At 37.7% G+C, this 19,144-nt stretch overlaps 2 protein-coding genes across 2 annotated transcripts in view; one reads left to right on the top strand and one right to left on the bottom strand.

The window, feature by feature from the left end:
- Positions 1 to 19,144, bottom strand: part of uap1 (UDP-N-acetylglucosamine pyrophosphorylase 1) — a 411,004-nt gene that overhangs the window by 160,812 nt on the left and 231,048 nt on the right. The gene's annotated exons all lie outside the window — the stretch shown is intronic.
- uhmk1 (U2AF homology motif (UHM) kinase 1) overlaps positions 1 to 19,144 on the top strand; it is a 49,364-nt gene that overhangs the window by 11,581 nt on the left and 18,639 nt on the right. Inside the window, exon 3 of the mRNA XM_028810996.2 lies at positions 10,508 to 10,699. Within this exon, the coding sequence (XP_028666829.1) occupies positions 10,508 to 10,699 (192 nt within the window). The remainder of the gene's footprint in view (positions 1 to 10,507; positions 10,700 to 19,144) is intronic.

Below are 19,144 nucleotides of genomic sequence, written 5' to 3' on the forward strand. Positions count from 1 at the left end.
TTTTGTTTTGCTAATGCTCTAGTTAAGTAAAGAAAGTGCTTTGCAGTGTTGGTGAAAAAATCAGATATCCTCTTTTTAGAAATCTGTAAAAGAAAATATACTAATGAAAAAATGTACATGGAAATTATTATTTTCTTTTTAAAAACAATGGTTTGACTGAAATTCCACTCTGGCTTCCTCGGCTAAAAATTGTGATTTAAAAAAGAAATATTTATTTTTATTTAAGGGAAGAGAATGGTAGAATTATGAAGGACCAGCCAGACTATTTTTGCTTGCGCTACATGTACATGTCAATACAATATAAATGCAGTTGACAGCTATAATCAGTGACAAAACTGTCAGGGTACCACAGGACTATTTTAATTGGCCATGTTAAAGCCATGCTTTAAACAACTGTGCACATATGTAACTACATAAAAATAAGAAATACAAGAAAAGTCCCTCTATAGGAGCCTGTATGTGCAGCAACAGATGCAAGGGGGGATTGGAGTTCCATTTTCAACTTCCCATAAGCACACACTCACCCATATTAAAGAAATTTTAAAGTTGTATGTTGACCTGACTAAGTGATTTGGATTGGAAAAAGAGAGCAACTGCACAAAAATGATGGGATTATGTAAACCCCAGATAGAAGAATTCTTACCGCTAATTCAAGTCAAGACCAAAGGATTTTCAGTTCGCACCATTGTGTAATACAGATCATGTTTATTGGGAAGTTAGACAATAAATACAATAAGCTAACTTTGCACCAGTAAAGTTGTTCTAGGCTTTGCTGGTTATTTTAGTCTGTAGGGTTCTTTTTTAAATGCTGCAGAAATTATATGTATTCTTAAATGCGTGTGATTTTTAAATTTTGGAGCTTGTTGTCCATAAGTGTACACACTCTTTAATACACTAAGTATGATTGGTTACATTTAAGACAATTCTAAAAATTTTACCTTAAAGTGAATAGCCACTCTGGATGGGTAAATGACTATTCAATTCAAATTGGATTTGTAGACTAGTACATCAATGAAAAGGAGTGCTCGGAGAAAAGGCCTTTTTTTTTTTTTTTGTTCTGAACATGAAGACTTTCCATATACAGGGTTCTGTGAGACTGACTGTGCAGTACGTGTGTTGCTGTGTTATGTCATAAGGGTCTGACATTTGTTATTTGTATAGTCACATTTCATGGATTGATTGGGTTTGCCAATAGTTTAAACAACTTTTTAGCATTTGTAATTTACAGCATGGCCTGCTACTAAAATAGGCTTATTATTCTTTGGTTCTCATTTACGTATCTTGCATAGGTGTAAAATAAAGAGGCCAAGCCCAGTAGTGAGACACTACTAAGTTATGTAACCTTTTCTGTACTTGAACCTGTGCTGTTGTCACTTTCCTATACATTTCTTTCAGTTTGCTGATTAAAGTTCAGTGCACACCACTGCATTAAATGTTTCACTCACTGAGCAATGATAGGAAATGAACTCTATATAGCCTGAGCCTCCAACTTGTGTGTATTTTCTAAATTGGAAATATTAACCTTGGCTATGTGCTCAAAATGGCAGAAATGACTTCCAGATGTCAATCTAATTTGAAGTTCTATATGACAGCTGTTGTAGCTCTGCTATAATCTGTCACAATCAGTAATTCTGACATGTTGTAGAAATGTCCTTTTTTTATTTTGCTTCTACTTGCATATTCTTCTTAAGAGACCTGAATTAGGGTTGTCAAAAATATTGATTTTTTTTTTCTCAATACGTGTCAATTCGGAAATTTTGAAACCATACAAACATGCACTTCTGTAGTATTGATTCTGTCCATAACAAGCAATTCTTTTGACAGCAAGTTCACACCCATAGGCTAACACAAACACACTCACACACATATACACACTATACCCTGCATGGCGGGTCAGCACCACCTCCCTTAACAAGAAGGATCTAATTATCTTACAGTTTTTTAAATTTCATCTTCAATTTGGTGTTTTGTATCTCACCTCCCCATGTGGCATAGAAAGCAGTTCTGAATATCAATATTTTTAAGTATTGTATCGAAGTTTGGAATTACAGTATTGTGACAACCCTTCCTTGATTATTAATTTACTTTCTTGAGGCTGTAATTGCTGCCAAACGTGCATCGACAAAGTATTGAGCAAAGGCTGTGAATACTTATGTACATGTGCTTTCTCAATTTTTTTTATTTTTAATAAATTTGCAAAAATCTCAAGTAAACTTTTTTCATGTTGTCATTATGGGGTGTTGTGTGTAGAATTCTGAGGAAAAAAATGAATTTAATCCATTTTGGAATAAGGCTGTAACATAACAAAATGTGGAAAAAGTGATGCGCTGTGAATACTTTCCGGATGCACTGTAGCTGTGTGTCATCAGCATATCAATGAAACTTAATACCATGGTGCCGGAAGATATTACCTATTGGGAAGTATAAGAAGTATAAGAATGGTGTCTTTCAGTATGTTGCAGTGGTTCCCATAGTGTAAGCAATACATTTCCATTTTGGCAACACAGTCTTTTGTCCCTCCTCAACCCTCTCTGGGAAAATAGTGCCCCACAGTGCGGACATAGCTGAACCTGATCCCAACCTGATCAAAGCACCGTGATGTCCCTACATTGATGGATTAAGCCAGAAGTTCACATGATCGTCATCATCAAGTTTTTCCATGTGAACCCTGAATACCATGAGGACTGATTGTGAGGTCATTGATGTTAGGTAGAATGCCTAGAGGGGACTGGGCGGTCTCGTGGCCTCGGAACCCCTGCAGATTTTATTTTGTTTTTTCTGTCTTCCCTGGCCATCGGACCTTACTTTTATTCTGTTAATTAGTGTTCCCTAATTCTATTTTCTTAGTTATTTTGTCTTTTTTTCTCTTTATTCATTATGTAAAGCACTTTGAGCTACATCATTTATTTGAAAATGTGCTCTAGAAATAAATGTTGTTGTTGTTGTTTATCTCAAATATTGCTGTGGGGCAGTAAAACCAACATTCATAAGTTTGTAGGAGCTGTTTTTTTCCAGAGAGACATTTAACAGTGTTTGGCAGTCTGTAGCAGGGGTTGCTGCATGTCAATGGGCCATGTTACACAGTGGCTCTATATTCGGGCCTACATCTTGCTTTGGCCTGTGCTTAAGTATCTTTTTGTCTGTTGTTGGTCAGCAGTGAAACATTTTTATTTGTGGGATTGCTTTGTTTATGCTTTTCTTTTGTAATGAAGGACATATAGTGTAGTTGACAGTCAGTAGATAGCTCCGGTTTTCCTGCGGCCTTTGATGTGCTATCCCTGAGCAGTGAGTTTCACAGGGATCATGCGTGATTGTGGCTGTCAGGTCATACTGTGGGATGTGCCGTCACCTTTGTTGAAAGCGAAAGGCCTTAAGGACTTTGGTAGGGTTAATAAATATCTGACTTGCATGAGCATTGAAAAGGATCAAGTCGGCCTGCCTGTGTAATACAGGTCTCCATTAGCACATGTTGGCGTGTTTCTTATGCCTTTTGGTTATGAGGCCTGAACACGTGTCTGAGCAGATGGTATGTGCACCTGTCATGAAAGCAAGCAGTCTCAGATACTCTGCTGAGATTATTGTGATGGTCTTCAGTTACTGAAGTTGGTTTTGTGTCAGATCTGCATCATGATTGCTCAGCTATAGTTGACATGTCAGCAATGTAATGTGTTGCATGCTGGTGGCCTTGCCTGTCAGTGCTGCATGGGGCTGTACATGTTGTGTCGAAACTTTAAGTCGTGCCCAGTCTGGGCTACACATATAATGGAGGAATCATGTTTATGTTGGACCAGTGGTATGTGTTCAGTTTGCCATACTTGTCACGTCAGGTATGTGTGAAATAGCACACTTGGGGATATAGCCATGCCCTGTGAGGTCTGGTGCACCGTCGTGTCTGTGCCAGCCATGCGAGGGACCAATTTCTGTCAGACCTGAGGTGCGTATATACAATCTCCTCCAAAAGTATTGGAACACCAAGGCCAATTAATGTGTTTAGGCTGTGCACTGAAGACCAGGGCTGTGGGAGTCGGTAGATATATCCTTCGACTCCGACTCCTTAGTTTCCGGTACTTCTGACTCCGACTCCTCTGTATTTAATATGCTAATATATTTTCCATGTTGATTGAATGAAGGCAACATACATGTCATTTAACCACAGAACTACTGGCTAGGAAGCTGACTCTCAACCATATTGGCCAGTTTAAACAAAAGACAAGAACCCCTGAACATACATCAGGCCATAGCACACACCTCCACCTACATCATTACAACATAATACAATACAGTTTATTTTCGTATAGCTCAAAATCACACAAGAAGTGCCGCAATGGGCTTTAACAGGCCCTGCCTCTTGACAGCCCCTCAGCCTTGACTCTCTAAGAAGACAAGGAAAAACTCCCAAAAAAAACCCTTGTTGGGGAAAAAATAGAAGAAGCCTCGGGAAAAGCAGTTCAAAAAGAGACCCCTGTCCAGGTAGGTTGGGCGTGCAGTGGTTGTCAAAAAGAAGGGGGTCAATACAATACACAGAACAGAACAAATCCTCAAACAGTATAAAAATAAAAATTTTACAAGTACGGAGCAGAATTTAACAGTAGATGATATCACATAATAGGATTTGGATTTGTTCAGAGTCCTGGAGACCTCAGCCATCAAGCTGCCTCCCCCTGTTGGCCATTTCACAACTGAAACAGTGCTGGGCCAGTCAATCCAATGAACGGTCCCCTCTACCCCATGATTCCTGCGATCCTCAATCAGGGATGTCTTTACATTAGGCAGACAAAACAACTTGGCAGGTGGGCCGTGGCATCAAGTGCCACATTTGAGTACCGAGAAGAGAAACAGAATAGATGAGGGTTAGTATCAGATTATAACTATCATGTTACTTATGTTTTAGTGCTAATGACTAACAACAGAGATACAGTCTGTACAGTTAATCAGCAGCTCTAGTCAGTGTATGCTAAACTGGAGTAGTGAGTCTTCAGCCGGGATTTGAAAGCTGAGACCGAACAGGCATCTCTTATAGTAGCAGGCAGACCATTCCACAGTTTAGGGGCCCTGTAACTAAAAGCTCGACCTCCCACTGTTATTTTATTAATCCTTGGAATCATAAGCAGACCGGCATCTTAAGATCTTAATGTGTGTGAGATGTTATACTTGTTTACACTCAAATGAACTACATCATATCTGAAATAAAATGAAAACACTTTTTGTAAAGTACCATAATCCAGATTACAATATTTAAATGTCTGATTGTACAATAGCTCATTTGAACTTCACACTAGTAGTATCACAACTATGCACTGGGCTTTATTCTTACATCAGAGAAGTACTTAATTATGACTATTGTTTGTGAAATGGGACATTTGAATTTGCTGTATTTTTTTCATTACAATTTTTGCAGACTCTGACCCCGACACCAGGTACCCAAAATTGTCTCCGACACCATAGCCCTGGTGAAGACATTTGTCTGTGAGATCAAAATATGAATATGAGAAGAGAGATCAGAGTTTTAGCATTTATTGCCTAGTGTTTACGTCTAGATATGTTAAAAAAAAAAAAAAAATAGAACACAACACATTTTTTAACAAACCACCCAGTTTTTCAAGTGAGCAAAAGTATCGGAGTAGAATGCTTTCAACTAAATTAAAGTCAAAAATACTTAATATTTGGTTGCATATCCCTTGCTCGTAATAACTGCATCAAGCCTACGACTCATAGACTCCACGAGATTTCTTATTTCTTCATTGGTTATGCCTTTCCAGGCTTTTACGCAGCATCTTTTAGTTGTCGGTTTTGCAGGTTTTTTTTTTTCCTTCAGTCTTCTCTTCTGGAGGTGAAATGCACGTTCATTTGGGTTAAGATCTCGGGCCTCATGTATAAACGGTGGGTATGCACAGAAATGTTGCATAAGAACGTTTCCACGTTCAAATTGCGATGTATAAAACCTAAACTTGGTGTAAAGCCACGCACATTTCTACGGTACCTCATACCCTGTCGTATGCAAGTTCTGCGCTTGGTTTTGCAGACTGGCGGCACCCAACGTCAAAGCAGTGGTACTGTTCTTGTGTGGTTACCCTTTCTTTTTCAGATCCATATTCCTGACGCGGCTTTATAAATGCACTGAAATTAACCGCATATTGTTTATTAGTGTAATGCAACTGATTGCAATTAACCTGTAACAATATAATGGTCCACAGAATGGTCAAACTATTCTAAATACAATAGCTGCTTTAGCATTGTTACTCACACTGCACCTTCTTCTTTCAGCTGCTACTGTTAGGGGTTGCCACATCGGATCATCTTTTTCCATATTACTCTCACTGCACCTCTCGGAATATTTATATCACTGTATCTGAGAGTGAATCACAGCTGTACAGCAGCTAATCGGAAAGGGAATTATCGGTATACAGCATCAAGCACATGTTGCCTCAGCCATTCGCTATTTGAACTGGTCTCATCTGACCAACGCTTCAGAGCCTTTCCTCTTCGGACCTCGCGGTTCACAAACAGTTTCTCCCCAAGAACAATACACGCACTCAATCAGTCCATCAAGTGCTCCTTGTAGGACTGTTTGTACTTGCAAGTTTACAGTGAGGTAATTGTACTTATGATAGTTATAATATTGCACAACCTGAGCCACTTTATAAAGCGTGTATTTACATGTGATGACGATATAATTTTTAAGGTGAAATGCAGCAAAATATATTTATTATATTATACAGATAAAACTTTAACTGCATGGTGCCGCAGCGCTAGCAAGGAGCTTGAGCTTCGTTCACGGTTTGTTCCTGCCTTGCGCTGTATTCTTGCTGTGGCTGGCGCGACATTGGAAGGATAGATGGATAGAATAATTAAGCATTACGAAGATATTTCATTATTCCTTAAAAGTTTTGAAGAAATGGCGTTTTAAGCTTACAGATGGCTTAACATCTATTACAGAACTGATTGTGTGGCAATTGGGTATTTGGAGATAGAAAAGTAAGGACAGGAATTGGGGGTTAGTACATTTGAAAAAAGACAGTACTTCTGTAATAAAGCATTTCATCGAAGGTCGTGCATGGCGCAGCAAGCATCTTGCGTAAGACATGAACAATCACTGCGCCACCGTGTTCCCATGTTTAATAACATGCTTTAACTCCTATCATCATGAAAATGATATCACGTATACTTCTCAGTATTTTAATTATTCAGTGAGCTGTAATTTCACGAATGTAATGGATTCTGTGTCCTGTCGGAGGAAGAGAAAGCCCAGAAACACGTAGTGATTCACGCACATAGAGCACATAGAAGATCAAATACAAAACAAGTGTTTAACGTGCTACTTTAGTTACGATGGGATTTGAGAAACTGGTAAATTAAACGATTTTAAGATGAAGTTTATGATGTTCTACTTTAATGACAACATAAACTATGTGATTAAAGTGGAAATTTCGAGATTAAAGTTGACATTTCGTGCTTTTTTTCACACTGTGTGCCTTTTTTTTTCCTCTGTACCCTAATAAGCTTTCATATGACACTCAGACGGCGACTTTGATATGTGACAACTTCTTTTTTATTTCGGGCACTGTGCGACTTTGTGAACTTGAGCTTTCGAGTTTCTCCAACACTCTATGTCACTTGATCAGCTTCCTTTTGTTGTTTGTACCATTGTTTAAACCAACAAGTAGTACATTTTTCTTTGCCTCCACTTGGTATTCGCTGAAATTCTTCTATTTTTCCTCGTACTTTTACCATTGCCTTTTCACAGAACGCTGAGCTTAAGGGCTATTTATATTGATTTGCATATTCAAAGAGGCGTAATTCTGGGAGAAGTTGGGGTGGGGCAGCAGGTGCGTGCACGTGCGTTAATTTCCACGCTGACTGGGATTTATGTAGCGGAAGAACGTGGAAGATGGCGAACGCACAGATTTATGCATCTGGATTTTTTTGTGCATAAGTACATTTCCGCTTTTGTGCTTACGTCATGTTATAGTGCGAATTCTATGCACGGCATTATGCATGAGGCCCCTGGTGATTGACTTGGCCAGTCCAAAACCTTCCATTTTTTCCCCTGATGAAGTCCTTTGTTGAGGTGGCAGTGTGTTTTGGATCATTGTCTTGCTGCATAATAAAGGTCTTCCCAATTATTGTGGGTACATTTCTCTAATTGGCAGACAAGGTTTCTGTAGACTTCTGTGTTCATTCTGCTACTACCATCATGAGTACCATCATCAATAAAAATGATTGAGCCTGTTCCTCATGCAGCCGTGCAAGCCTAAGCCGTGACACAACCTCCACCATGCTGCACAGATAATCTTATATGTTTAGGATTATGATGTCCTTTTTTTTTTTTTTTGTCCATTCTTAGTCCTTTCCATCACTTTGGTAGAGCTTAATCCTTGTGTCCTCTGTCCATAAAATTTTCTATGTGATCTGTTGTGGCTCATCTCTGTACTTTTTTGCAAGTAGCAATCTGGCTTTCAGATTTTTACTGCAGATGAGTGGATTGCATCTTGCAGCATGGTCTCTATGTTGTTGTTCTCCAAGTCTCCTTCAATAGTGGACTATGATATTTCCACCTCTGCTCTTTGGAGGTTGTTCATGATGTTACAGACTACTGTTTTGGGGTTTTTCTTTACTGCTCTCACCATTTGTCCGTCATCAGTTGTTGTTGTTGGGAAATTAAGGCGTTTTCTAATTAAGCAGTGCACCAGACCTCGCAGGACATAGCTATGTCCCCAAGTGTGCTATTCCACACATACCATCCAAATGAATAACTAATGAAATTTAACATTACTGTCTAATTGGAAATGCAAACATGCCATGAAAAAATAGCCAAAACGTTTTAGCCTGTTGTATATCCATAGACTACAATGCAGTTGTTATGTCATATAGTGATGTAATAGTTAAAACTAAGAAAGATTATTGTGACTGACAGAGGCACTTCTCAAACACGTGGAGTCCAGTAGCTGCAGTGAGTTATGTGTCTGTGTGTGTGTGTCTGTCTCCACTGTTGCAGTGCTCATTACAATGTGCAAATTCATATTACTAACTGAGAATACACCGGATATGGACACAGGGACACGGCGATGGGACCAAGAGACGTTCTGCGCAGGCGCGCGTTCCATAAACCGCAAGCGAAGTCGTATCCACCGTGAACGAAGGAGTCACGGCCCAAGAACGAAAGTGCTCAACTAACGTGAATGAGAAATGAAGCAACAACGCGCCCATAGCTACCACTAACGACACAACCACACAGAAAAGAGGATTCTGCGCTGCACCCCAGTGTCAAACGTGAGAGGCTACGGAGGCCCCACAGGTCCACAAAGAGAGTACGAAAGATGCAGGCGTCACCGCCATATTGTGAGTGGCACTACTGCGGAGTGAAGTTAGGAATAATGTGCTGCTTGGGATTGTACAAACCGCTGAACGCTTTACACCAAATTCAAACACAATACAGCTCAACGATACAAACACGAGCCCACCTGGATAAGATCAATGAACGCAGGTGCCTACAATGCACGTCTGAAACTGCGGAAGCAAAGCAGGCATGGGTTCAAAACGAACGACCTCGACTAACGGATATACAAACACGAGCCCGCCTGGATAAAATCAATGAACGCAGGCGCCTACAACGCACGTCTGAAATGCCGCGGGCAAAGCGGGCATGGCTCCAAAACGAACGAGCTCGACTAATGTATTTCAGGATACCCAACACCGGGGGTAGGCGAGCAGGGGGCGGAGCCCCCTTGTTAATTATTAATCAGTTACCGTGTGCTATTAAGCTCCTGAATGGATAACATCTTTTAATTTTTTTAGTATCTTTTGCTCTCTCTCTGTAATCCCTGTGGCGGTATAAAATGCTCAGACTGGAGAATTTGTGGGTGGGTGTTTTAGGAAGAAGCCTTGTGGGTATAGTCTTTGTAGCAAAGGATTTCACCTCTGTTCACTACACACTTTTTTTAATGGGTTGTCCCCAGACATGTATTCTCTTTTGTCCCATAAGTCTAGACTAAAGCTGATGTCACATGACACAACTTCTAATCAAAGGGGATGTGAAACTTTACAACTGCAGTTGCTGATCTCATCACTGTACTATGTCAATTAACACAACTATAAATCACTGGAGATGTCAAATTATGGAAGTGCATGATGATTTTCCAGCACAGTTTCACACTTACAAAGTACCATAAGCTCACACCTTTTTCTGAAAGCCAACAATGTGCTGCCTGACAAAGACATTGGTTCTGTGAAGGGTATGAAAAATTTGAAACATCAGATGAAAGAGTCTCTTTTTGGAAGCTGGATAAAAGTACATTTTCTGTACCTTATTAATCACTAAGTGGTTGACATCAGTATTCCGTGTTTCTTTTGAAATTATCATACGGAATATGGAATGAAATTGCAGACTAATAAGATATTTAGTTGTTTGCTTTTCTAGGACTGTTGTATTACTTAAAATGAATACCTTTCTGTGCTCTTCGGACATATTCTGGGTTTACTAGTGATATGCCATTGCTTTTTATTTCAGGATGTAAAGTACATACAAACAGATGGCTACAGGGCTCCAGAAGCTGAACTTCAAAACTCTCTTGCTCAGGTTGGTCTGGAAAGTGATGTCGAGTGTACCTCAGCTGTGGACCTCTGGAGTCTAGGAATCATCCTGCTCGAAATGTTCTCAGGAATAAAGCTGAAAGAAACTGTTCAGTCTCAGGAATGGAAGGTATGCATATCATTTTAACAATTCCAAATATTTATTCTTTGAAACAGTGTTTGGTGTGAGAATTTTGAGAAAATGCAAAATGTTAATTATTCAGTTTACTAGTAAGGTGTTGTTGGCTTGAAGTTTTAACCATCTGTCATTTTTTTGATCTTGATTCAGTATTCAGATGAACCAGATTATTACAAACAACACAATATTAATCATTCTTTAATAAAATGTATCCATTCTTATATTTGTTATATGGTTCTCAGTTATATGGTGCCTACATGTTCATAATTCATCATCAAGTTTATCATTATATTAGTGGACTTCAGCCCTTTCAATTCCTTTTATTTGAGGACCAGAGGTCTGTTTGTTTCAGTAGTTGTCCTAATTGTATGGATTCTGTTTCCTGTGCTGTGGCACACAAGTTCCTTTATGGTCAGTATTGTTTCTTGAAGTACATAAACTGAGAATGTGCTTGTTCATGGATGTGTAAGATTTGTGTCTTTCATGGTAATATACCAAATAATTGTATTGACACTCCTCTATTCCCAAAGTTGGTTCACTGGAATAGAACAAACCTCCCATCATATTAGGTCACAGTGTTCATACATGTTCTGCAGGTGCTTTGTTTGGCTTATCCTGATAAGCCAAACTTGTTTTCTGTGGGGTTGGAATCTGTCCTACAACACATCAAAGTTCTGTTAGTAAAGGGAGAATGTGTCTAAAAATCACGTTTTGTTCTTGGATGAATCTCTTATCAATACTTGAAAAACAGTTTTCAGCACATATATTTGAAAAAGGAATGTTCCTATGATTAGACAATACATGTAACCACACTAAACTTTTAAACACATATTCATACAGTACATGTACTTAATGATTTGGAGTATGAAGCATTACAGTCTACTGTGACTGGTTGGAAGTCCTGCTTGTCTTGTAAATACTTGCCCAGAGATGAAGTTAGATGATACACTGCATCGTTATCAAAAGCTATAGGATGGTTAAGCATAAAGTTGATCCACTATATATATCCTCAGTTAATTTTAGTCAGTCATAGGGGTGGGCGGTATGACCAAAATTCTATATCACGGTATTTTTCTAAATTATCCCGGTTTCACGGTATTCGACGGTATTTTTTCCCCATGCATGAGTGGATGTTAACCACATTTTCCACTGGAATTACTGGCTAAGAATAACCTATTCCACTGTCAAGAGTATTGTACATTGTACAAAAAAAAACATTTTAATGTGCACACAAGTATTAATACAGGTTTGCACTGCCCCATAAAGTGATAGTTTTCAAGGGGGTGGCACTAATGGAGAAGGTATCGCATTGCATGACAGATGCAGTCAAAATATAGAACCTTTTTATTGAACAAATTTTGCAAAAACTTAAACTATAATTTTGACAACATATTTTCAACCATACAAAGAGGCATTTAGACTTAGTAAAATATCCAGAAGTGCTTGTCAAAAGTTGTATTGCACTGAATATGTCTTAGAAAAGGAATAAATAGTAAATATTTCGTAAAATATCCAGAAGTGCTTGTCAAAAGTTGTATTGCACTGAATATGTCTTAGAAAAGGAATAAATAGTAAATATTTCTTGTAAACCAACTACACTTTCTGTTAATGTTAACAATCTCTGTCCACTGACACGTTAAAGTGACTTTTTAAACAACTTTATCATCATTAAACTGCATAATATTTAAACTAATAAATAATAACAATAAAATAAATAATAGTATTATTACTGATAGTTGCACTATTATGTTCAGTGTAGAGAACTTTATCGCAGGTGTGACGAGGCTCCAAAAAACTGGATGTATGAATGGGTATCGCACAGGTTTAATTTAAATATTGTATAAATGTTGGGTTTGTGATCTGGTGGTCGGAGACACGAACACATAATTCAATGCATGTTCTTCTGAGCGGGCTTTCTTTATTGCATGCATGCTGTCTGACGTACTAAAACCCCAGTTCCTATCCGTCCTTTTTCTTTCTCCACATAACCAATCACCACACGATAAACGTCTTTGTGAAATTAAAACTAGTTATAAACTTAGCCGAGTCGCCAGCACATCAAAGGATGAATATAAGCAAAACATACACTAGCAGGGTCAATATAGCACAACAAAACCCCACATCCTACATGACTTTGAAAGGAAACTGAAGCGCCGAGTAAACCCACCAGAAAAACATGCAAATGCAAGGCAGGCACGCCGCCGTGCCCCCATATGATTAATGCATGCTTTAATGCATTTCACCATAAAAATTATATTAAGTATTTATTTTAGCATTCTAAATGTTCAGAGAGAAGGAAGATCATGAAGTGAATGTATTCTGTGCGGGGTTCGCTGCCGGCGCCTCCTCTTAGTAAGAATCACTTAACACAAAGCATTTAATGTGCTATATAACTTATGACGGGCTTTGAAAACATGTCGTCACACTGTTACACAGTACCCAGGGGTACATTACACTGTATTTAAAACAAGTACAACTTGGCTTGCAGTATTATCCAGTAGTATAGAAACAGTATTTACACATCTGACCTTTTAAAACTAAAGTATCTCCAGGCTCTCTGTCCACTTTCACCATGCAGCATTCCTATGCTACCGCCCACTATTTGGTAGTGTAGCAGTGAAAAAGAGCCCTAGTGCAACAAATCTGTGTTTAGCGGTGTAGCAGTGAAAAAGGTCCCCACTTGAACAGTTTCCTGCTGCGCCACGTTCCGAACGTCGTTTAGTCAATTTAAACCGGTGTTGCGGTATAAGAAAAATCCATATCATAAAAAAAAATTAAAAACGGTTTTCGGTATGAACCGGTATACCGCCCAGCACTAGTCAGTCAGTTAATCATTTTCCAACCTGCTATATCCTAACACAGGGTCACGGGGGTCTGCTGGAGCCAGTCCCAGCCAACACAGGATGCAAGGCAGGAACAAATCCCCGGGCAGGGCGCCAGCCCACCGCAGGGCACACACACCAAGCACATATACTAGGGACAATTTAGGATCGCCAGTGCACCTAACCTGCATGTCTTTGGACTGTGGGAGGAAACCGGAGCACCCGGCGGAAACCCATGCAGACACAGGGAGAACATACAAACTCCACGCAGGGAGGACCCAGGAAGTGCTACCACTGTGCCACCGTGCCACCCTCAGTTAATTTTATTTTAAGTTAATTGCATGTGATTTAAAGTACAGTAATATTGCTTTGTCATTTTGTTAAGTTTGAAACATTAGTAATAAAGCATGTGGTTTTGCTGATATTCCTGTTAATGAACATTTTCAGTGCATGTTCTGACTCAGGTTACGATAGCTTGCAAGAACAGAACTTTTTCATATCCCTCGGGGGTTAACTGCATTTCATCTATACTAATAAAAGGCAAAGCCCTCACTGACTCACTCACTGACTGACTGCCTCACTCATCACTAATTCTCCAACTTCCCGTGTAGGTGGAAGGCTGAAATTTGGCAGGCTCATTCCTTACAGCTTACTTACAAAAGTTAGGCAGGTTTCATTTCGAAATTCTACGCGTAATGGTCATAACTGGAACATATTTTTTGTCCATACACTGTAATGGAGGAGGCGGAGTCACGTATCGCGTCATCACGCCTCCTACGTAATCACGTGAACTAAAAACAAGGAAGAGATTTACAGCACGAGTCAAACGCGGGAACGAAGGTAAATGACGTTAATTTTTGACTGTCTTTTAATACTGTGTAAGCATACATATTAACACATGTGCAATTAAACGTGTGCATTTACGGGGGTGATTTCTCAGGCTTAAAAGCTCGCCTTTTATCAAACGCGGGGAACAAAGGTAACTGACGTTGTTCACTGTCTTTTAATACTGTGTAACCATACATATTAACACATGTGCAATTAAACGTGTGCATTTACGGGGTGATTTCTCAGGCTTAAAAGCTCGCCTTTTACTAAAAAGGTAAATGCAAAACTATTTTCAATCAGTTTAATGAAACGCTCCCGTTAAGGATTGCAATAACATATTCGCGAGATAAAAGAACGAAGTAGGGGGAAATGACGGAAGAGCCGCAAACAGCGAAGAGCAAAAAATTAATTAAACAATTGAGAAGGGAGAGAGTGAAGAATTCAAGCATGTTCATAAGGGAAACAAAGCACGGTGTAAAACGTAAGTTTAAATTAAGTTTATAGAAGCGCTCCCGCTGCGGATTGCAATAACATATTCGCGAGATAAAAGTTTAATGAGAAGACACGAGGTATAAACGAACCACACGCCGTGGTGCAACGTTAGGGGCAACAGTTTCAACCATTCTATGATCTGCTTCTCGCAACTGAAAGACGGCACATGGCGGATGTTAGCCGACTTGCTGACCGCAACATTAGGGGCTTCCACTCTGGCGCTGATGCCACATCTCAGTGCCAACACTTTCCAGACTCTACTTAAAAGACACGCCCTCCTCACTGGACAGTTAAAAAGACCAATCAAACTAACGATGACATCAAGTATTACCCAATCAAAAGTAGGAAAGGAGGCATCTTCATAAAATGCGTGTGGAATGATTTGCATGAGACGCTGCTTTAAAAAAAATGATAAAAAAAATACGGGAGAAATCCCGTCCAGTATTGATTCAAAACGGGACGCGCAATTTCATTCTCAAATGCGGCACGATTCTGTATTTTAAAGGACGGGTGGCAGCCCTACAGTGCCAGGTAACCACCCATACAATCAGATTGTGATTCAGACTAGGAATGCAATGAATGTAATTACCCCGATCTACATACAAGGCGAAAGTCTTGCAACATTCAAAGATGATGGTTTGGGATAAGTACACCATACAACATAAAAGAGCTTATGAAGCCTTGAACCGAAAAAAGCAACATCTCAGAGATCGTAAAAAAAAAAAATAGGAGGTAATGTCGTTTTACTCGCTGTAGATTTTATTCAAACATTACCAGTTATTCCACGAGGGAGACCAGCAGATGAACTCAACGCGTGTTTAAAATCCATGCTTCTCCCACGCTCGGTTATATGTCGCGTGTTCTCGGGTAGGTACACCAAAAAATGTATACATTTAAGCATGTAATGGACAAACAAAAAATGAGGTATACCCGAGGGCACTGCAGTAGTACTTAATCTAACTTTACTTCTTAAATGTTAATGTTTTACTGTTTAATAATTTATACGCTTCTTATATGTTGTTCAAATTCTTTTATCAAAATACCAGTGACAGCGCAATGCACGATAACATGGAGTGAATACACCATACGCATCCGCCCACGGCCGCCCTGGTGTGCGCAGATAGGAGTTGATTCTACAATAAAATAAAATAAACATAAAAAGAGTAATACAATCATCACCCATAAAGCGGATAGTAGACGTGACGTACTATATGTGTACCAGATTTCAAGTCAATAGGTGAAACGGTTTGCGAGCTACAGGTGATTTAAAATCCTGGACAGACACACAAATTGCCACGGTAGCAAATTACAGAAGAAGATTTTACTGTTTAATAATTTATATTTATATGAAATGTGCTTCTTATATATTACTTCATATTCTCATATGATAATGATGTTAATATTTATATTGATTTCTATGTTATTGAAACTGCATGTATGTGTGTATATGTATGTATATATATATATATATATATATATATATATATATATATATATATATATATATATATATATATATATATACTAGCAAAATACCCGCGCTTCGCAGCAGAGAAGTAGTGTGTTAAAGAGGTTATGAAAAAAAAAGGAAACATTTTAAAAATAACGTAACATGATTGTCAATGTAATTGTGTTGTCATTGTTATAAGTGTTGCTGTCTTTTATATATATATATATATATATATATATATATATATAATATACACACACACATAAACATTTATATACATATACATATATATACATATCTACATATACACATATCTACATATATATACACACATACATAAACACACACATAAGACTTATTGACTGAAACGGGCTTTCACGAAAACAGTTAGGGCTTTGCTACAGGATACACCCTCCACAAGTTAACCAAGTAAAAATAAAATATATATTTCTGTTTTATTTAAACCTTTTAAGTTCATATGCATAGCCCCATTTGGCTGTTTAATTTTTTTTTTCTTTCTTCAGTAATATTTAATCTCCTTAAAGAAAAAGAACATATCCATTTTACTTTTTTTGTATCTGTGTAGTAATATTTTAGTGTAAAAGAATAACCAGTATTTAAACCTTTTATGTTACTTTATACATTTATTTTACACAATGTTGAAAAATTAATAAGAAAGCTACATATTTTGGCAGCTGCTGCTTTCATTTTCAATGAAATGAAAAAAGCTCTCCAAGACAAAACGTCAATGAAGAAGAAACAGTTTGCACTATCTAAAAAGGAGAAACCCTCATTTATAAAAGTTTGTTGCAGATGACTTAACTGAAAATAAATGAATAGTTCCTATGTGTATAATACATATTTATCTATTTGACTTATGCCTTTATTCCACCAACTTACAACATCTGAAGTACAATTTGTTACATTACTTTTGTTTTTTGCAGCACAGGCAGGTGAAGTGACTTCCTCAGGGTCACACAGTGGTGTCAGTACCAGGATTTGAACTGACAAGCTCCGGGTTTGCTAAAATATTACTGAAGAAAGAAAAAAAAACGAAAATGGGCAAGTAGGGCTATGCATACAAATGTCCATCCATCCATTATCCAACCTGCCATATCCTAAATACAGGAGCCAATAAGTAGATATGTATATATACAGTATATATATATATATATATATATATATATATATATATATATATATATATATATGTGTGAATGTATGTATGTATATATCTATGTCTATATATATATATATATGTAGATATGTAAATTTGTATATGTATATATATGTTTATGTGGATGTGTATATACGTATGTATATGTAGATACTGTATGTGTATATGTAGATATGTATATATATATGTTTATGTATATATATGTTTATGTGTGTGTGTGTGCATATTATATATATAAAAGACAGCAACACTCATAACAATGACAACACAATTACATTGACAATCATGTTACGTTATTTTTAAAATGTTTCCTTTTTTTTTCATAACCTCTTTAACACATTACTTCTCCGCTGCGAAGCGCGGGTATTTTGCTAGTCTATGATAAAGTAAGTATCAGGTTTGTGAAAAGAATCTGTAGGGTTTTGCTGTGAACAGAATTAAAAGGGAGCAATTGCAGATTTTGTGTAATTGATAAGTAATATAACTCCGCCACCCGTTAGTCCCTTTACCCTGTCCTTTTCAGTTACATGTGATCTATAATGATGTGTTACTGCAAATGTCTCCAAATTTAAATCCAAAGGGTTTTGTATTTTTTGCATTTTCTGCCCTGAATGTGACTGAGCCTATAATACTGCACATGGGAGATTTTTAAAACTGCTGAGGTACCAAATATATCTTCAGATACATCTTTTGGCCTGCAGATTTTGTTTTGTTTTCTCTCTCTCTCTCTCTGTTGTTCTGGCTATTTGACCTTATCATTGTACTCCGATGTAGAGACCTTCAATATGGTATTATATATAAGGATGGCACTTTTCAACTAATTATATGTCTGTTATATAAGCTTATGGATGTATCTAATTGATTAATTGAATAAATTAATGAATTATTGTTACTTATTCATTGTTATTCTTATTTAATTTTGATCTTCTTGTAACTTTTGCTTTGGCATCTTGTAAGGCATTTTTAGCTACATTATTTGTACGAAAATGTGATATAGAAATTCTGTTGTTGCTATTGTTCAAATTCAAGGTTTATAGTGTAGCATTTGTATTTTATATGAATGTTTGGGTTTTTTTATCATTGCAGTTGTTACTTGTGCATATTTTTAATGTTTTATAGTGAGCGTAATTGGAAAAGTGTAAGTCTACTTTAAATGTATTAAGTCCTGTTATTTTGCTGCTGTTTGCTTCCAATGCTGCAGTTTTCATACACACCATAAGCAGGTGTGGGTTCAGTCGATTTACAATTCCGTCACAGGGCACAATTGCACACAGCCCACCTTCACTTACACCGGGATAATTTTGAGTTGTAATTTAACCTTGCCCGATTATCTTTCAAATGAAAAAATAAAATCAGTTTCCAGAGGTCCCTACACTTACCAGTATTGACGAATGCTTTATATTCCATTAAATGTGTAGCTCGAACTTGGTATTCTCATAGCTGTCAACTTCTGGCATATTTTTGCTTAATGAGATGACCATATTCAGTTACAGTTTCTGCATTTGACATGATCAGTGCATTTCTTTGTCATTTCTTTTTGTCTTTCATATTGTGAACTTGTTAAAGTTAATGTTCTATAAACCACAACCTGAACTTTTTTCTTTACAAGGGTAAAAATAACTACAACAACCTCAATTTGCTTGTGGATGAATTCAAGACTCACTGAC

The sequence above is a fragment of the Erpetoichthys calabaricus genome, chromosome 10 (assembly GCF_900747795.2).
Source record: "Erpetoichthys calabaricus chromosome 10, fErpCal1.3, whole genome shotgun sequence".
Taxonomy (NCBI): Eukaryota; Metazoa; Chordata; class Cladistia; order Polypteriformes; family Polypteridae; genus Erpetoichthys; species Erpetoichthys calabaricus.